This window comes from Mus caroli, chromosome 11 (assembly GCF_900094665.2).
Source record: "Mus caroli chromosome 11, CAROLI_EIJ_v1.1, whole genome shotgun sequence".
Taxonomy (NCBI): domain Eukaryota; kingdom Metazoa; phylum Chordata; class Mammalia; order Rodentia; family Muridae; genus Mus; species Mus caroli.
In genome coordinates, this window is record NC_034580.1 from 39832362 (window position 1) to 39853212 (window position 20851).

The 20851-nt window shown below is 43.5% G+C and overlaps 1 protein-coding gene across 5 annotated transcripts in view; it reads left to right on the plus strand.

The window, feature by feature from the left end:
• Positions 1-518: 518 nt before the first annotated feature.
• The window catches only part of Ebf1 (EBF transcription factor 1), a 390034-nt gene continuing 369701 nt past the window's right edge, over positions 519-20851 (plus strand). For 2 of the 5 annotated variants that reach the window (XM_029483663.1, XM_029483664.1), the window contains exons 1-5: positions 2709-2946; positions 3042-3198; positions 3784-3847; positions 4538-4593; positions 15363-15436. In XM_029483663.1, the coding sequence (XP_029339523.1) occupies positions 2909-2946; positions 3042-3198; positions 3784-3847; positions 4538-4593; positions 15363-15436 (389 nt within the window). In that variant the 5' untranslated portion in view covers positions 2709-2908. Of the gene's footprint in view, positions 953-2708; positions 2947-3041; positions 3199-3783; positions 3848-4537; positions 4594-15362; positions 15437-20851 lie in introns of those variants that run through there. The other 3 variants (XM_021175729.2, XM_021175730.2, XM_021175728.2) reach the window with 3 other exon arrangements.

Here is a 20851-nt window from a genome sequence, read left to right on the forward strand (position 1 = left end):
TTTTAGCAAGGAGAAAACAGAATCTCCATCCAGCAGGGTCCACCCCTCTCTTTCTCCCTCTCCTCTCTTTTTCTATCTCTTTCCCTCCCCCCTTCCTCTTTCCCTCTCTCTCCCCTTCCCCCCCACCCTCTCCGGTGTGTCTGTCTACAGCAACCAGCGTCCTCATCTACACGCACGGAAAGGAAAGAAACATCTTTGGTTGAGAGAGGAGGAGGAAAAAAGAGAGAGAAAAAAACTTGCCTGGTTGTGGAAAATGACACTTCAAGTAGCCAAGCCAGCTTCGAGAGTCGTATCTATTGTTTCTTAAATTGTCATCAGGGTGGTTTTTTTTCTTCCTGCTTCTTCAAGTGAAGGTACCGCTACAAAAGGAAACTCCAGCCCCTCCTGTTCTCCAACGGCCTGTGATTACTACAAAAAGAAAAAAAAAAAAAAAGCAAAAAAAAAAAAAAAAAAAAAAAAAAAAAAAAAAAAAAAAAAAAAAAAAAAAAAAAAAAGGAAAAAAAAGCACCCAAACTCAAAACCAACCAACCAAACAACCCCCAACAGCCAGGCATATATCTCTGTTTTTTCTTAATTTTGGTCTTTTCGTTGGATTTTCCCTTTCTTTTTTTCCCCCTCGCCCCCCTCCTTGTTATCGCTCAGTTTTGAGCGAAGGTTTACATTTTTAAAAATTTTGCTTTTCAGCCCGCCTTGATGTAGCGCGAGTCTCATCGACTCAAAAAAAAAATCTGTGGTTGGCGTTTTTTTTTTTTCCTTTTTTTTTTTTTTTCAAATATTTTCAAAGGGGAGGAGATTTTCCACAAGAAAAGGTTGTTTTCATGTTTGGGATCCAGGAAAGCATCCAACGGAGTGGAAGCAGTATGAAGGAAGAGCCGCTGGGCAGCGGCATGAACGCGGTGCGGACGTGGATGCAGGGCGCCGGGGTGCTGGACGCCAACACAGCGGCGCAGAGGTGGGTACCGCTGGGGGACCGTGAAGGAGAGGCCACGGGCTAGCGGGAGAGCCCGGAGACGGCGGCGCGGCTACCCGGGGCCCGGCCACGCGAGTGCGTCTGCCGCTGCGCTGCGCTCGCCGCCCGGGCTCCGCGCTACTCGGCTGCGCAGCACTCGTCGCCGGGTGGCCAGAGATCAGCGAGCTGCCGGAGGGAGCCGAGCCCAAGCTTTGCCGGCACTTTCCGCAGCCCCATCTGCGAGTGTTTTCGTTTTGTTTTAACCCAGAAGAGGCGTCTCTGCAGCTCGGTGTTGGATAGCTGCGCTTTTCTGACCGCTTGTTTTCTTTTCTGTGTGGTTATATTTTTCCCTTTTCCTCCCCTTCTCTTCGCTTCCTTTCCCCTTTATTTCGCTTCAGTTCTTTCCTTTTTCTTCTTCCCTCTTTTCTTTTTACCTACTTAATTTTCTTCTCTCCCCTTTCTTCCTTTCCATTTTCTACCTTCTTTAATTCTTTCCTTTCCTCCTATCTTTCCTTTCCCTTTTCTACCTTCTTTAATTTTTTCTTGTCCTTCTCCACTCTTTTCCCCCCCTTCTTTCTCAGTTTCACTCTTCGTTTTTTCTTTTCTCTTTCCTCACCTGGCTCTCTCCCCCCCCCCCCCGTTTCTCTCTCTCTCTCTCCATTTCTCTTCTTGGAGTCTCCTCTTATTTTTCCTATCTGGTTCTTTACTCTCTCCTCTCTCCACTTCTTAGCCTTCAGTTTTTCTCAGTCTGCATGTAGAATAGTGATTTCCAACTTTAATTTTCACATCTCCTAAAAGCCACTCTCATCCACTGTCACCTTGGCCTCTCCCAGTCCCTCTCCCACTCTCCAGATCCTACACTGAGTGGTTTGGAGGCCATACTCTTGGAGGCCAACTTGAGGAACTTCCCTGGACACACCCAGTGCCCTGTCCAGGGGCTCCTAGTCCCAAGTGAGAAATGGTACCTTGCCCTTTTCATTGCTGGCCACCACCTGGGCTTCGGGGAAAACTTTGTGGGCCCAGGCTCCATTAGACATAAAGGGTGCAGAAGGGGAATGGGGAGTAGTTCCATCTTTCCATTTTGGGGTGGGGGGAAGGGCTAGGGACAACTGTCCTGTACTGTTTCCATCCCCATGAGCGCAGGGTTGGGAGTGGTTGGTAGTGAGAGTGAATTGGGTAACTAGGCTAGAAGCGAAAGTGTGTGTGTATGTGTGTGTGTGTGTGTGTGTGTGTGTTGTCTGATAGTGTCCGGCAGTTTGGGCTGTCATTGTGGTGCCCCCGGGCATCCTAGTCTCCAGTCCCCGGCGGATCTTCTCAGCCAAGCAGCCTTGGCCCTTTGGGTTTCTGGAATGTGTGAGGAGGATTTCTCAGAATGGCAAAACTTTGGCAAGACAGGTCTTTTATTTAAAAAAAAAAATTAACCAAACAACAACAGTCACTTACAACAGTAAAACAAGACACCCCAGTTCTCTTTTCCAAGGCGATCGATCATTTCTAATAGTTGCGAGTCCCAATCAGGGACCCTTCTCCGCTTGCTTGCGTTTGTGTAGAAAATTAGCGTGCTGAGGTCGGGTACTATCAGCTGGCCGAGGCTAGGGAGTTTCCTGGAGGGTGGCTGAAGCAGCGAGCAACCTAGCATGCCTGCATGCATTTCCACCTGCCCACTTACTTGCGAGATTTGGAGGCGTAGTCGGAGCCTATTCCCACGCCCTGGCCTTCGAAGTAGTAAATTGCGCACTTTCTCTTTAACCCCGTTTCATTTCACCCACGGTCACATTTCCTCTCCACGCAGCGCGCTTCAAGTGGAGTAAAGATTGTAGCGTTTCATCTCACACCCAAAACCCAAACAAAACTTCCACACCTCTGAGTTCTGATGACCCGCTATCTCTGGAAGGGGAGGACAGGGACATGAGTGGCATTTGTGCGGTTCGTCAGCCGCGCTTGAGCTCCTGATGGGTCATGGAAGGAGCCCAGGGGATGTTTTGGGAGCAGAGAAGGTGGGTGTTGGGGGGTTCGCTCGCGTGCCCTGGGTGACAGGGGGATGCGGGACAGAGTCTGGCTTAGCCATCTAACTCTGCGTCTTTGGTCGCAGCGGGGTGGGTCTGGCCCGGGCTCACTTTGAGAAGCAGCCGCCTTCTAACCTGCGGAAATCCAACTTCTTCCACTTCGTCCTGGCCCTCTACGACAGACAGGGCCAGCCCGTGGAGATTGAGAGGACGGCCTTTGTGGGGTTCGTGGAGAAGGAAAAAGTAAGTGGGCACAAGGCAGTCCCCAGTAGTCCCGGGCTCAGAGAGCAGGCCCAGGCGCCTGGGAAGCCGCCTCCGTGTGTGCAAAGGTTTGCTCACACTCCTGTGAGAGTCCCCCCCTCCCGCCCCCAGCTACTTCCCGCCCTGGACGAATCCAGGCTCCTGGGACTCAAGGTCCTGCTTCAGAAAGTGAGCACGGAGCCCCCAGGGCTGGAGAGATTCCAGGCCAAAATGAGAGGAACCCTACTTGAGTCTAGCCTTGGGAGCCTGCAGAATGATTGTTCTGAGTTACCAGATCAGGAATGCTTGCCCCAGATGGCCCAGGCTGCAGTCCTTAGGCTCTGGGAAGAGTCTCACCCATGTGCACCTCACAGAAATTTCTGGAATGGTAGAGAGAAAGCAGTTTGGGATGAGGGTGGAGAAAGATTAAGTTCGCCACAGTTTCTGTTACTACTGGGGTTGACTGGCTTTACAGGATGGGAGGGGGGGTCCCCATTTGGGAAAAGTTGCCTTGAAGTTGGTGGGTGTACTGGCTCATGGAGACCTCTCTCCTCCTCTCTTGTGTCTTTGGGCCTTGCTGCAAACCAGGAAGCCAACAGCGAAAAGACCAATAATGGAATCCACTACCGGCTCCAGCTCCTCTACAGCAATGGTGAGGCTCCTGTCGGGTCGGTGCCAGCACCCTGGGGCTCCGGGTCAGGGCAGGGGGCTCACGGAGCTCCAGGTGGACGAAAACCCCCCAGCGAAGCTCAGCCGTCAGCCACCCTCCAGGTGAACAGGCCTCTCCGAAATTTCATTCTAGGAAGTTTCTCACCTGAGGAGGCAGAGGGCGGCTTGGTCAGCCCAGGGCTGACCAGAGGCCACTTGGCCCTGACAAGACCACTCGGTTGTCCTCTTTTCCCCACTTCTTGAGGCCTGTGTTGCTTGGCCAAAATTCCAGGTCGCTTGGCTCCTCGGTTTTTTTGGGGGGTGGTGGGGGTGGGCTAGGGAGAGGCTGGGAGTGGAGGAGCTCCTGATGGATCCAGGCGGCTTCAGAAGGGCGCTAGTCTGGGAAAGGAGAGTGGCCAGGTTGGGGGGGTGTCCCCACCTCTTTTCTAGCTCCAGTGCTTGGAGGAGGCTGGCTTCTAAGGGGAGCATTTGAACTAGGCCCGCAGATCCTTTCTGGATTCTGGGAAGGAGCGTCCTGGCTCGCCCCTTTCTGGACAGCGGGAGTTCCCCTTGACCTTGGACCTCTTTGCGTTCAGTTTTTGTTTGTTGCTATTGTTATGTGTATTGTGGAGTTCTTTTTTCTTTCAGGGCTTATCCCCCCTCTCTTAATTTTCCTTCCTCCCTCCACCCCCAGGGATACGGACAGAACAGGATTTCTACGTGCGCCTCATCGACTCCATGACAAAACAAGTAAGTTTCTTAGAATTCCAAGACTCTCGGGTCACCGAATTTGCTGCAGTTCAAAAGCCGGTTGAGCCACTGGGAGATGACTGGGACCCAAACTTTCAAAGTCAGGGTGGCCCTGGCAAAGTGGGAGCAGCGCAGGCTCCCCAGATCATTTCTGCTCGAGGCTCACTTGCCTCCTTGGGAATGCCAGGCCTGATGATTAAAACCTGGGGTGCTGAGTGAAGGAAAAAGGACTGAACTTCCCCTGGCTTGGCCAAGGAGCCCTAGGGGAAGCGAAAGGAGCCCGGGAGACAACCCCCTCCGGGGAGGCAGAATAGACTGAACTCCTAACTAGCCAGGCCTTCTCTAAGGCCCAGGCCTGAGGAATTGGGGGGTAAGAGGCAATTCAAGGAATGAAGCTGATGGAATTTGCAAATGAACTCCCCACAGATTTTTTTTTAAGTCGATGGTATTGGAAGGTAGTGTTGGAAGTAGGAGCCTACAGTTGTTCAAGAGTATTTTGCAAAAAACCCTCCTGCTTTGGCCTCCAAGTTTGGCTGCGAGCCAGACAGCAAGAGCTAGCTAAGGCTTTCTGTCTTAAAGGGACATGGACTGCATTTTCTTAAGCTTGCCAACACACGGTGTCAGGCAGTATACATTAAGGTTGAGTTATGTTTTAAATGATACAATTATGAGAGGAGTTGGAAGTAAGGCTTGACATTTTAATGAGGCGCAGGAGGGATTTTTTTTCATCTATCCTCTTCTTAATTTTAAGAAAAAAGTATAGTTTCAGAATGAAGTAGCTGGTTAGTTAGTTGAAGTAACAGAAACAAAAAAGACAGCTTTATTGAGAGGAGGAAAGAATTCAAAACAAAAAGGAAAGTTATCTATTGTGCAGCCAGTAGCAGTTTAGTGCAGGGTTAAGATATGTTTGTTTGATTGTCATTTTAAATATTCCTTTTAAAACAAGAAGAGGTGTTCTTCCTTCACTGGGTTAGAAAGTTTGGAATTAGGGTGTCCATGCACAATTAAAAATAGCTTTAGATCTGCCTGGCTATAATGTGCAAAATACACATTAATAAGCTGTTGGGAGTTTGAGATCTTAGCAAGAAGCATTTAATAACAGCTCATGTTGATTATCATGTTCATATTTATTGTGACACAAATAAATAACATGGAATTATGGATATGAAGTATGTTTTTAAAGTGATAAGTGTCTAAAGAAATTGATATCATGTTATTTCCCATAAGTATTTTCATCTCTGGAAGATTGTGTTTATTTCTTAGTTGACAGCTCAGAGTAAATTCCCATTTATTGTTCTAATTACAGTTATTTTCTTCAATTCTTTTGATTGCTACATAGAATAGTTTTCTTTCCTTTGGACACTGAATTTTTAATGTTTTTTCCTTGCTGAGCAGAAGCACAAAAGACTTGACTTAGTGGGTTTTTAATGTTTTCTGATATCAAAACAAAATATATTAGTTGGAATTTTGTTTTTCAAAAACAGTTTTGATACGATGGATATCATTTCTTGTCCTTCTAGTCAGAAAGGAGTGAAGACAGGGAAGGCAGAGGGAGAAGAATGAACCCTAACCCTACTCCTCATGTATTCATTAGGATTTACTTTCAAAGGGAAAAACATGCACACCAACAACCAGACAGGGCCGAGGTGGTTCTCTAACCCTGACCACTGAAATGCAGGCCGAGCTATGAAAAGCTCTATTCCAAGGAGCATAAAATTGGTACATGTTTGGAGAGATTGTTTCCATTTGATTTAAATCTCCCCAAAACTTTAATTCCTACCTCCCTAAACAAATAGTGCTACTAAGAATTGATTTTTTTAAATCAACAAACTCTCTCATACATGAACAGTAGAAGAATTTTTTTAAATATAAAGCAATACTGCAAATATTTTTATGAACAGGGCCATAGAGCCTTCTTTTAAAAAAACTACAGTTGAAGGTATCTTTGGCTGTTTGATAGCATCATAAATTCTATGGGAAGGGAGAGAGGGAAATGGTTCATTTAAAGAAAAATAACAGGTATAAGAAAGTCATTTGGCATACATTACTAAAAGTTTAAGTTATAGATACATGTAGTTATTTAGTCTAGTCAGAAGCCATATGAAAAAAAAAAAACCAAAACCAAACCAAAACAACAACAACAACAAAAAACCCCAAACAATTATCTAAGTTGGTAGAAAAGTATCAAGACAAACGACGTTTTAAGATGTACCCATTTGCTTTCAAAATGATTGGGTAACCTTCCATTCTATAACTTTCACTTTGAAAGGCAATCTGTGTTCATGATCCAGTTGCTTGTTGTTGGATAGCGCGCTGCTGCTAACGTTTTGAAAGTAGTCACCTTCTTGTGGACTTCGTTAATATCATACACTCCAAAACAGTAGATAGACACACCAGAAGCCTTAGTTTCTTTGCTGCAGAATCACGATCATATTCAGCTTCAGAAGTGATCTCCCTGGAGTTTGAAATTATTTTATGGCAATTAACGCTCAGTCTGACTTGAACTTTCTAAAAATGTTGGTTCTGTGTAGTTCTATACAGCAGCCCGTTTAACCAGAAGGAGTGACCGAGGCTGGCTGACAAAGTGGTAACATTGCTCTCTGTGGAGTGCTTTCTGATGCGTTTCAGATTTTGATATTCAGAGTGTGGAGCAGAATATAACTGTCAATGTCTAAGAACACCAGAGCTGGTGGAGGGAATCCCTGGCCACCGTGAGATCTTGTCTCCGTTGTTTGGTGACCCTAGCCCTTTCCATAGTAGATATGTGCCTTTGAGCATGTGATGTCATACCCTTGACTCACAAGCTGGGGTTGACATTTCGATGGAATCGTCAGCCAGTCACATGCAAAAGTAGCTGGGCTGCAGCTGCACAGGTCGTTCCTCATTTTGAGTGCATCTAGCAGTAACACTGAGACCCAGACAGAATTGTACTCAATCAACCAAGATGTCTGAGGATGACAGTGTTTCACACCTTCCTAAAGTGTCTCATTAGACTCTTCTGAGGAAGGATTCCTAATTTTGGGCCCTACCAGGTACGATGGAATCTCATTTTAGGAGTGACTGTAGAAGGCTCTGAGGCCCATTCTCCTATCCCTCCTTTGTAAAACACAGGGTATAAAATATAAAAATTTGAAAAACAAAACAAAACAACAACCAAATCAAAACCCGTTTAACTAGAAAAGAAATGTCTTGCTTTTGGGAAGGGTTGTTCAAAACCAAGTTTAGCTGGCCTAAAAATAGATTGTTTTTGTGTCGTTGCTGTTTTTGGTATTCTATCAGTGAGCATGCAAGAGCCCTTAGGATCCCAAAGTTTATGGCTAATGCATCCAGAAACAGTGTTAACTGTAGAAGCTCTCATGGACCCAGTTGGGGAAGCCTGAGGCTTAATCTGTCTCACTTCAGGTTTGCATGAGTAACTTGAGATGTGATATACTCTGTGGTTCATTCATCAACAAATCTATCTTTTACGTAGTTAATAAACACAAAACTAGCTCAATTTCTTAGACTAGCTTTCTTGAAGAGTAAGTTTTTCAAGTGCTACTTAATAAGGAAAGTAAACCCAATCTCATGTCCCCTGCCCCCAAAACAAAGTGTTTCCCCCTTATTTCATCTATTTATTTTTGAGAAGGGCAAACAGAAGTCACATCATGTTTGTATGTATAGGTTTAATGGTGGGGTGGGTGGAGGATGGGTGTGGAATGGTGCTGATGCAATGGGGGCGCAGGGACAGGAAAAGTGAAGGTTTTCAGATTTGTTTCCGAGCTTGCTTTCTTTATATATTTACTCTGGTGTTTGCAGTCCTTAAAGTTATTGCTTAAACTTTATGTCACGCCCATTGATTGTTTCATTATATCCTACCATGGCTGCATAGGTTTGATTAACTACTCTTTCAGCTCCCTGGTAGAGAAACACTGTTTTTTTGGCATATCTATAAGTTCCTAAGGAATTTACCAGGCCAGCAAAGAGGCTCTTTCATATACCCAGGGAGCCAAGCAAGAGAGGACAGAGCAGGTTTATATCAGGGCTATATTTCAACAGCTTTCTGTCTCCTTTGGTAACATGTCAAAAATGCAGGTGATTTAAATTTCCTTGCACATAGAGGAATGAAGAAGTTTGGAATTTTTTATGCATGATCAGGACCTGTGTTTGGGAAAATGTAAACTCATCACAGTGGAAAATGTGTTGTTTGGAGTCTGGGGGTGAAAACAAAGCTGATGGTTTTGGAGAGCTTGCGGGAGCCAGATGGCCTAGTACTTCCCCAGTCTGGCGGCCCAACTGCTCCCTCCTGGATAATATACAGCCATTTGTTCGGGGATATTTACGCTAGAGCTGTTTCCATGTGAATGTTTGAACAGCATTAAAAACGAACATATTAGTCGGGATGCATTTATCGAACTCGTATGGCTGTACCAACAGCCTGCTATCTGTGTGTTTCTTGCTGGGGATGAAGACAGTTTGGATGTGGACATGCGTGAATTGATGACATAGGTTTTGGAGCAGGGAAGATTGGGTTTTAGCTACAAATTAAAATATATATGAATTTAGAATCGAATTAATGGGAATAATGGTTGCACCCAACTCAAAGGTCTGCTGTGAAAATAAATAGATCCATAACTGTGAAGGCCTCAGAACAGTGATTGACATATATTAAGCATATAATAAATTAGCTATTTTTGTGATCTTATTGTTATTGCCTGACTGAGTTGACAAAGTCAATTCTGTCTACTAACGTACTAAATGCGGTAACTATCCAAGTAGAATATCATTTATTGCTTCTAGGAAAAATGTCATATGGAATTACTTGAAATATTTAGTCCCCACCCAGCCCCAAGGAATTTGAATAATAGAAGGGCTTTTAGATCTTCAAGACAGAAGAGATGCAACAGAAAGTCCCCTGCATGGGGACGTGCTTGCCTTTTAGTTAGGGCTGATGTAACTGAGCAGCATAGTGAATATGATATCGTGCCTAACTCAGTTCTGAAAACGGGCCTGCTTAGCTGCTGAGCTGAAATTACATCTTTGCAATTTGTTCGCCAGTAGCCAAGCTGCTACTTGAGGCAAAATGAGTTTTGATTTTACTCTACTATTAATGGTAGATTTGCTGTTCGACACAATTGTTTATGAAATGTCAGATTTGTGGTGTTTTCTTTGGCATGGCTTAATTTTTAACTAGGGTTCTTTCACCTACTGGAAACTGGACTATATTATGTAGCACTTTTTTTTTTAAATGAAAGGCAGTGGAACACACAGGGTGGGTGAATGTAGTAATTACTGTGCGGTGTATTGATGCTATAGACATTGTTATTGGCTCACTTCTTAGTACTTTGCTATCACTGATAGTTTTATTTAGAAGGTACTCCTCTTTTGGTTGAAGAAGGCAGTTTTTATATTTATGGCCCTTTCTCTGAGGTGACAAATAGACTTTGCTTTTTGTTTTGTTTTCAGGAATAGTATCATTTTCAAGGTTATTGTTTCGATTTATGTGGGAAATTCAAGTTTCTTTTACCTCTACTCTGCCTTCTTCTTCCCTCCCTTCTTATTGCAAATCAGGACAAATTCCTAATGAGAAAAATGCATATGCTCACTGCTCCCTTGAATGTGGTGTGGGACAGGAGTTAAAACTATCACAAAAGTAAACAAAGGCAAGCAAGCTCAACTCTCTGAACATCTGTGGGCATCCCACTGAAGTAAGATCCCGCTGTATGCTCAGAGTCATTTTCCTTCTTCTGCTTTTTTTTCTTTCTCTTTTGCTGTGTAGTCTCCCCCCCCCCGCCCTCCCCCGCCGAAGTAAGTCTCAGTGAATTTTTAAGCCTTAGCAAACATTTTCAAAAAACTAGGGATGAACTATGCTTCAAAGATGACTTTTAAAACAGCAGTAACCGGGACAAGCATGATACAGGGATTGACTGATTTTTCAAAGACTTGCACATGTTGACTTTAAGCATTTAAAACAAATGGAGTTTTCTCTTCGGACAGTAAAACCTGTTGTTCTTCGAGATTATGAAAGTTTTAACAACACCCATGTTTTTTTCATCTTTAGTTAATCATATATATAAAACAATACAGTTAAAAAAAAAAAACCAATCTGAAATCAAGGGAGGATCCGCAGGAACGTGCGTTCGTTTCTGCCTGCTTGTTATTTTCTGTTAGAGGCTGACATTCAGAGAGAGGAGCTACTCACCTATCAGAAAGTCAGGTCTCCAAATAGGACGGGTTTGGACAACTTATCTCAGTCGCACCAGGATTTGAAAGTTGCAGTGAAGTCACTTCTGTTTATTCTTTCATATTTCTTCCTGTCCAAGCATCCCTACTGCCTTGAGGCATTTGTTTGCCCTTGGTGGGATTAATGTAAACAGTATTTCCCACTTGATACTGTACCTTTTGTTTCGATGGTTATAAAGCTCAACTTGATTCATCCTCGATTGATTTATTCCAATAATGCGTTTTTATAATTTCTCTCCCTCTGCCTACCATTGTAGCGGCAGCTCCCCCATCCTCACTTCTGATAAACACATTGATTTATTTAAGCCAGTGTTGTCTTTGTCGCGTTCTCAGACAGACCACCTTCCTCCCAATGAGCAGACACATGATTTACTGTGGAGGATGACAATGAGCCTTCTTCTCAGGGCTCCATTGTCTGTATCCTAAACCAGCTGTCTATTAAAATGGTCTCACTTAAAATAGTCAAGGCTGTTTATATGCCCTTGGGATCTCCCAGCTGATCCAACCTCAACCATCGTGCCTTAAACCCCACAGAAGCATACATTTAAATTAGTGAGAGAAGCTGAAGCCCCCTGTCCCCCAAAATTGGTGTTAGAAGATGCCTATCCTTGGTGGGGGGGGCTAGGGGAGGATGTTAGCGTCTGGATTTGCTCAACTGTGAGCCAGTCTTGCTGTGCGTGCTAAATATACACGTAGAAACGCTTTTAGTAGAGAAAGCTGGAGGGGGAACTTCGAGGCAGTAGGGAAAAAAGACCAAAGTGTGTCTTAATGTTACTGTGGTTCTGGAGCTATCCAAATAAATCTATCATATCTACCTGTACCTGGTCCCATCTGAATTTTAATCTCTCGACAGATATTTTCTCTTGTGCTGTGTTTGTATGTGCATGCATGCATGCATGCATGTGTGTTTTAATAAGTTTAATAAGTCTTTTCAGTGATAAGAAAACTGGTTAGAGGCTGGAGGGAGTTCTGTCTTTGAATTGCACAGGAAAGCTTGCTCCCTTAATGTGAGTGCAGTTTACTCTAGGGACAGGAATTTACCCTTCCTATCCCATGGTAGACTCCCACTCTCTTTTACTGCAGCATTTTCCAGAAGCAGGTACCTCTTCTTCCAACCCTGTGCCTTGAGAACTCTTCTTATTCTATCCAGGCAGAGGGAGAGGGAAGGCAGAAACCTCAGATTCCAGATTTCCCCAGAGTTCTTAATTATTTCTGAGTAAATCCGAACTCTTGGTTTCATTTTTCTATGCTTGAGTTGGAGAAAGATTCTCTGTTTTGACTCCACCGCCAGAAGCAAAGTGGTAGCTCGGTATTTGGTAAAGAGATGCATTATGGAGGGACTGGGCCTTTAACAAGTGATGTTCAGTTACCAAGGAGAAAACACAGGACTTCTGGGAGTCCCTGTCATCCATTGCCTGGGGGAGTCCTCAGTGGATTTGCCTTGAAGCTTATTATTAACTGGATATTATCATGGCCTCATTCATTTCAACTAGCAGCCTTGGTAATAATGATGTTTATCTCATCTAGAAAGTTCCAAACGGAGATCTTATGTAATTGATATGCCTGCCACGCCCCCCCAATAACATCGTTTCTTCTCTCCTGCCACCTCCCTGTACCAGCATAGAAGTTTTTTAGACCTGTAAACTGACTAATCGAGTATTATTATTATGATGATTATTATTAGTTTAGTTTAGCAAGGCAAACACTGAAGCTGACACCGAGGTTATGTAGAGTTTTAGGAGAACATAGAGCTGATTTAGTGATAATAGGAGTTAGCAGAACTGCGTCATTTGAATTTTTTAGCACTATACTTGAGATCTAATCAGTAATTTACTGTGTTTTCTTTCTTCCTTTCTTGAATTTTTTTTAAAAACAGTGATTGCAGAAAATAGAAGAGACACATACATGCTTTTTAAAAAGTATTAAAATTATTTATTATTTAGATTGTGTGCCCGATTGCACACACATGCTCATATATGTGTGAGGGCTCCTGAATGCCACAGTGTATGTGTGGAGGTCAAAGGACATTTGTCGGTTCTTTCCTTTCACAGTGTTAGATCTCAGGAATTGATCTCAATTGATCTCAAGGCTTTTTGGCAGACATCTTTACCTTCTGAGCCATTTCACTTGCTTCAATTTTTGGTTTTCAGAATATTTTTAATTAATGCATTTTCTTGAATAAAGCAACTTTTAGGGCATTTGAAGACGTCTTTTAAGAATATTGGCAAGAGGGCCAGCGAGAAGGCTCAGACGGTAAAGGGGCTTGCTGAGCAAGCCTGGAGACCTGAGTTCAGTTCTTATCTCCACATGATGGAAAGAGAGAGAGAGAACCAACTCCTGAAATTTGTTCTTTGATCTCATACACACCACACACACACACACACACACTCACACTCACACTCACAACACACAAACACTCACAACACACAATGGCATTAGCCCTCCCAATTCGATAAATAAATATAATAAGAATAAAGGAAGAGTTATGTGTTCACACTAAGACTAGTGACTAAAGATTTGACACATCAAAGGACATTAACATGGTGCAAGTTATTGCCCCAGACACAGTTATAAGATGTAACCTTATATGGTGAGAAGCTAGCCTGTGGTCACTGGTAGATGGTGAGCATCACTCTAACAGAATGGTCAGAGTATGTGCTGTTACTAAACGTGTGGATAAGGAGAACCTGGTTCAGAGGGAATTCAGCATCAGTCTGTGCTGTTGTCCCACCTTGAAGTCTAAGACTTTCATATGAGCTGGAGAACCAGAACAGAACCCAAACGGAAGGATATTCTACAAAGTAACTGTCCTGTATTTTCAACAATGTCAATGCCATGAACCACAACGGCTGGAGGATATTCGGAATGAAAGGAGACATGACAGCTGAGCGCGGTGATTAGCACAGGATTTTCTTTCGCTGTAAAGGACATTATTAGGTAATTGGTAAATCTCAATAAGGTCTGGAGATTAGATTATTCTATTGTATCAATGCTAATTTTCTGATTTAGATAATTGTGCTGTGATTATGCATGAAAAAGCCTTGTTTTCAGGAAATGCATGCAGATATATTGAGGATAAATCTGCAATTTGCTAAAAAGTGATTTAAGGGAAAAAGAAAAATAGGAAGCAAATTTAGTAAAAGGCAGGCGTTTGAGGAATCTGGGTAATGAATATCTATCCTGGACCTCTAAGTATATTCTTTCAACCATTTTAGAAGTCTACAGTTAAAGTAAAAGCAATTTATTTTTTTTAAATACAAGGTTATGATGAGCTAGCCATAAAAGGTAGGTAGTTTTGATAGACCAATGTTAGGGATGTGTGCTTTTCTTGTTTTCCCTCCATTTTAATGTGTTGTAAAGTTAGCTTTGCTCTGTGTTTAGATACTGTAAACTGTAATCAGGTTATGACCCAGGGATCTGTCTTCACTGGGTCTTAAGTCACGGTGGTTCTGTCTCCAAGTTCAAAACCATAGTGCATGAGAATGACCAGTTAGGCACAGAAGTCCTTTTATGAACCACATAATAATAAGAATCATCTCTGGTTAATTTAAATAGTTTTGTCACTAAGAAACTGAGGGTTCTGTGAATGTGTGAAAGTAATTTTATTAACAATTTGAAGCTGTGTTATATTAGTATTATGCAGTGATACAGTGTTAAGTGAGTTAAATGTATGCTGATGCAGAAGCCCATTCTACCAATAGCGTTGTGTGTCTCTTTGGCTGGGACAGTGACCTGTAGGTCCATGAGCAAGCTTGAGGTTTTGGGGAACTTGATGGGTGTCCCAAAGCAAAATGTGATTGTGTTGCAAAAAAGAAAAGAGAGCAAAGCGCCCGTGGCTGGTGGTTGAGGGAATCCAGATTTTGAGAGTGAGATGTAATTCTCTGCTTAGGGAGCTGACTCTGTGATTTCATCCCCCCACACAGCATATGCTGCCAAGGGTTCCCTTCTGGGCGGGTGTACACCCTGCAAAAGCGCTTGCTTGCTCTCAGCCTCTCGGTAGGAAGAGGGGGTTTTCCCTGATGGAATCGCTTCAGAAATGACTCTGATGATGCATAGACATACAGCTTTTCCCATACCCATTTCCTGCTACTTGCCAGTAGAACACTAAATGTGGGGGCTGGGAGCAGTGCGGAAGCAAATGTGCATGGCTGGCCGATCAAACCCACATGGCCTCTCTCCATTTGAAATACAAAATATTGCAACCTCTTCAGCCTTCTGGATCTCCCCTCTTTATTGATTAGACTTATTTTTATTCTGTATTGAAAAGAGAATTATGGTTGTCTTGACAACAGATGCCTATCACATGCTCTGGTCCAAAGATGTGCATAATGAGGTGGCTGATAGGGCAGAGAGGATCAGATCCCATTCCACTCAATTTGGGCTGATCCTGACCAATGTGTCCTGAAATAATCAGCCCAGTGAGGCTTTTTGCTCCTAAAAGTTAATTGGGCCCCCAGCAGGGGCGAGGCGGTGAAGAACGGGATTGTTATACGTAACCCTCTGCTACTTGTTTCTATTTTTAGCTAAAAACATGCCTTTACTTTCAGGCCATAGTGTATGAAGGCCAAGACAAGAACCCTGAAATGTGCCGAGTATTGCTCACACACGAGATCATGTGCAGGTAAGAAATTTCCTCTCTCTCTCTCTTTCTCTCTCTCTGAAGTAAAGATGAATTTGGATCACAAACCTACGTGAAATCAGTTCCATTGGGGGGTGGGGAATATGTTTATATTGTTTTTGGTAAATGGTCTGGAAGAATTCTCAGACACATTTGGTAATCTGGTCAAGGATCACGTTGGTTCTCAGTTGTTTATTACATTTCATCTTGGGAGACATTAGTTTGCGTTTTTGGTACCTCACCACCGTTCATGGCCACAGAGCAGCAGCCTCCCTCTTCCTTCGCAGTGGAGTGACATAGAATATAACCTCCTTTTGGGTGACATTTGCACTCATCTGCATGCTTAGTAAAATATGAGTTCTCTTGAAGTCAGCAGAGGCTTCTGTTTGGGGCAACTTGAAAGTCATACTTCCTCCTTTGAGTCCTACTTACTATAACACCCCATACCTGAGCCTAAACTCATCTCTGTCTCTCTCTGTTTCTTCTTTTCTCCTGTAGATGGTCTTTTAGTAATCCTGTTCATATCTGAACATGAAGCTAATATTTCTTGGGGGTAGTTTGCTTTGGGGTTTTTTGGGGAAGGATAATGAAAAGGAGACCACAAAAGGTCTAATAATTCATGTTCCTCACAGATAAATCTCTTTCTGCTGTGATCATGCTGAAGTGTCATCTGAGACCACAGTGCCCCTTGGTGGCCTCAGCCAGGCCTGTGCAGCAGAGGGATAAGGGCAGCCTTTTAACTTACACTCATATTCCTTGTAAAATAACCCAGCATTTTGCTCTCAACATCTCCCAAGTAATTAGATAAAGCAGGGAGATGCCACACTTGACATCAGAGGAGAGTTCCTAATTGCTTTGTTAGCTGAGCAGCCTCTCTCTGGCACAATGTGTGTTTGGCTGGTGAATGTCACTGACCAGTCTGCATGAGTCTTCAGCTGCCTTCTCAGCATGGGTAGCCCTTACCTGCCACTCATGGACTCTTGGGGCAAACAATCTTACAACTCTACAGGTGGAAAAAGACTCAAAAGGGTTTTGTGTTTTCCGAGTGAAATCCCAAACATGAACATTTGTATCTATAAAAATCCTGCTTTTTTTCTTTTTAAAAATACTTCTGATTTATAGTTCTAAGATATATAAGAGCTTCACACATTTTCACTTCAGTGATGTGTAAAACCTGTTAATTATTCTAAAAACCAGGTTGTTTTTTTTCTCCAGACTTAAGATAGTAAGTAGTGGAACACTCCTAAACAGGGCGTAATTCCTTCATCAGTAGGACAAGTTAGTTTTACCCTGTGTGTATGACCTGGATATAATCTGGCTGAGTGGCACCTTTTTAGAAGGAAAGGAGCAAGCCCCGATTTAAAAAATGTAACCTAAGTAAATCGTAACCTCGTCTGTGTTACTGTTCCCCCAACCACGGCTCTATCATTTTAGCCTTCTAACAATTAACACGCCATTAGACTGGCCTCTCCATGTAGAGCTGCGTGTGGCTGTAGCAGAACAGGAAACAGGAAGATGGATTTCACCAACAGGCCAAGCACTCGCTATACATCATCGATTTGCATTTCATATCTGCATATGTTTGGATTATGCTGGAGAGAATTCTATTCCTGAACTACTTAGAGATATATTATGCCTCTCATGCGCAGGGCCCCCCTCTATTAATGCAGTTTATATTTTCCTTGTTTTTAAAATTCATTGGTCCAAAGTGCTTTATTATGCTGGTTGGTGTGCTTTACTGCTCACGTTCTCTCTATTTTTCAGAAACATAAAAATAGCAAAAAATAAAATTCTCAAGCCATGGAAGGCAAATGACGCTGTTTGTACGGAGTGGCTAAGAGGGAAAGCCATATTCCAAATGTCATCTTGCTAATGTTACAGATTACTGCTTTCCCCGACTGCCTATAGATGTGGAAGGGGTACTGTTTGTTTACAGGCTACCCTGACCCCATTACACAAACCTGTCATCTATTGTGTGGCTAACAGTCTTTTAAATTGCAAATCTGATGCTCTTTAGGGGGCTTTAGGAAAAAAAATTCTCACTTTCCATACCATCCTATTTCTCTTGATTTCTTGCCTGTTGTAAGTGGAAGTTGGGATGTGCTGAATTTGCACCAGGGGTGCAAATGCAGCCTCAATTATAAGCATAAAATTAGAATCTGTTCACCATTAATCAGCCTGGCTAATTGCTATGCACCACCATTAGCCATATGGTGTGAAAGACAGCTTGCTCTCCCCAAGATGAAATTTCTACATTGCAGACATGAAATAGTGAAGGCCCTGGATTTTAAAATAGCTTGTTTTAGATATTTAATTTCTAAACAACTTTCTGCAGTGCTTTCTATCAAAGCTAACGGCACAATAAAACTTTGCGTTGATGTCACAAAAGCTGTATGTTTATAGTACACTGGCTATGATGAAGGAGACAGAATTTCGATCCACAAGAAAGGGCTTGGTGCATTCTGTTTATTATAGGCAAATGGAAGGAAAAAGGAAAAGATCAAGGGACAGTCCTGTCTCAGGTGCTGTAAATTAAGAGAAAGGGGGAGGAGAAGGAGAAAAAAAAACACCATTGTGTTTTGTGGAGAAGGTGACCCCATTGTGTGACATGGCTAAAGAAATTACCATCATTAGTTTATAATTGTTGACACTGAGAGAAAAACCCTCTTTGATTTGAAGATGCAGAGCACTTCTGCCTTTGATGACTGAGAATCTATCACACCAATCATTTATGGTTGTGAAGTTCGACAGATAATATGGTTCTATGAATCCTTTCATTTATTTTTTTAAAGAGTGAGATTCTATAAGGGGTTTGCTTATATGAGTACCCTAACTTCTGTGTTTCAATGCAAATGAAAACTGGGGACTCAGCTTAGTAGGGGGACTTGATACCCAGCTCTCCAGCAGACTTCAGGCAGCAGAAGTTCTTCATTTCCAGTACCCAGGGAGATGGCAGGCCAGAGGCACCTATCTAAGGAAGGTGCTTTCTTTCTTTCTTTCTTTCTTTCTTTCTTTCTTTCTTTCTTTCTTTCTTTCTTTCTTTCTTTCTTTCTTTCTTTCTTAACACAAGTACACTGTAGCTGACTTCAGACGCACCAGAAGAGAGAGTCAGATCTCATTATGGATGGTTGTGAGCCACCATGTGGTTGCTGGGATTTGAACTCAGGACCTTTGGAAGAGCAGTCGGTGCTCTTAACCACTGAGCCATCTCTCTAGCCCCCAGGTTCTTGCTTATTTTATTTTGCAAAAGAACCATGAAACTCTCAAGGCTAGCCTGCTTCTGTGATAGGGTGGGTTTTTGTGTTTTTTCCTTACTTGTTTCCAGGTTTAGTCTGATTGCCTCCAGACACTCACTTATGTGTGGCTTACCCAGGGAAGCACCTCTGGCCCTTGGCCCAAGTCATAACCCCTTATAAGCTGTCCAGAGTACCGGGTGCTTTTAACTCCATAGGACTCCCTGTCTTTGCAATGACACCTACTCTCTGTCTTTATTCAGCCAAGCCCTTTAAAAGGCAGGAAGTGACTCAGTGGACTCCAGGCTTCAGCTGTCCCATTTGTGAAATGGGGTTTTAAATGCTATCTCCTAGGGTGGTAGTGAAGGTTAAACGCTATAGTCCCTATAAATTCTTACCTTGATGCTTGGCAGAGTCAGAATGGAAAGACTGTTATGACTTGAAGGAATATTAATAGAAGCAGTAGTAGAGAACTCATCTGCGCCTGGCCAAGTATTTGGTACTTTGTGGCTCTAAATAGCTAATGGCAAGAAAGCATTGAAGGGAGGTTTGGTGTCTATCAAACCTGAATGTAACTGGTTCCCTACAGTTGTGGTGATTATGTATATTTATTGTTAGTACCTACTATGTGAAAAGCCTTGTGGAATTTAGAATAAGGAAATTTCATGCCATAGTAGGAAAGCTTGAACATGGAAGCTTTGAGCAGCTAATGAGACGTCCGTCACTGGGCAAAGGGTTTGATGTGACGGTGGGTAAAGGTCTCTGAGGATGGAGAGGAGGGAGGAAATATTTGTAGGTGAGTCATATCAGTGTGTGTGGGGAGGGAGGGAGGGAGGGAGGGAGGGAGGGAGGGAGAGAGAGAGAGAGAGAGAGNACCCTAGACAAAGCTGAGGATTGTCCTCAGCAGAAACTTGCACCCTCTTCTACCATCCACAGACAACTATGCACACATAGGCACAAAAATGAGAGGGAGAGAGAGAGAGAGAGAGAGAGAGAGAGAGAGAGAGAGAGAGAGAGAGAGAAGATGGGAGAGGGATTTTAGAGGCCACCTAAAGAAGTGTTTGTGGTCTAAGCAGGGTTGCTCTGTGAAGGTTTAGAGCTGAGCAGACTTGTGGCCTGGAGCTGGCGAGAGGGACTTGGTGAAAGATAACCAGCTTCAAACTCTGCTTCTCAAAGGCAAGAACTGAGGCTCTGTGGAAGATGGGGTTGAGAATTCAGAATAAGAAGAGAGGACTCAATGATTCCATCCTTGAGAGGAATGCTCATATTGAATAAGAAGGTCACACTGTCGAATTAGAAAGAACTTTGAGCATACAGGGTTCCAAGAATGAAAGGAAGGGGGGCAGGTCAAGGTCAAGGTCAATCAACCACAGGAATTTTAGGGCCAATGAGACACAGATGGGCATGAAGAGAAAAAGCCCCAGGTCACTGGTGGCTCAGGAAGTAGTGTCATGTAGGTACCCTAAATCTAATCTCAGTTACTTTTGTTTTGGTTTGGTTTTTTTAAGACAGGGTTTCTCTGTGTAGCCCTGGCTGTCCTGGAACTCACTTTGTAGACCAGGCTGGCCTCGGAACTCAGAAATCTGCCTGCCTCTGCCTCCCAAGTGCTGGGCTTAAAGGCATGCGCCACCACCGCCTGGCTTTAATCTCAGTTTTTATAGGCCCACATGGCATGAAGTACTGGCTACTCTTACAGTAAGAATATTGATTGGGAGAGAAATGAACTCTAGACAAAGGAAAGAAAACTACACAGTGCTTACAAAGATGGAGGGAGCCAATCAGTGCCAGGTATTAACTCCAGCAGTACCCAAGGCCACGAGTGCCCAGTCAAGGAGACAACAGGATTCAGCACTTGAAGGTTGAGTGTTCTGAAGACAGGCAACCTTAGGTGTGAGAGGATGGCGGAGGCCAGTGGAGTCTATGTAGCAGATTCCTTCAGAAGTTATCTCCTTCATAGGTATTAACCAGACTGCCCTGGTAATTCACATAGCTCATTCTGTAGCCACTTAGGATGAGTAGGGCAGGAATCATAATTTCTACTGGGATGCTCAGTTTAGCAGGGAGTGGTTGCACCTGTCTGTAATTCCTGTATCTGGGAGGCAGAGGCAGAGGCAGAGGCAGAGGCAGAGGCAGAGGCAGAGGCAGAGGCAGAGGCAGAGGCAGAGGCAGAGGCAGAGGCAGAGGC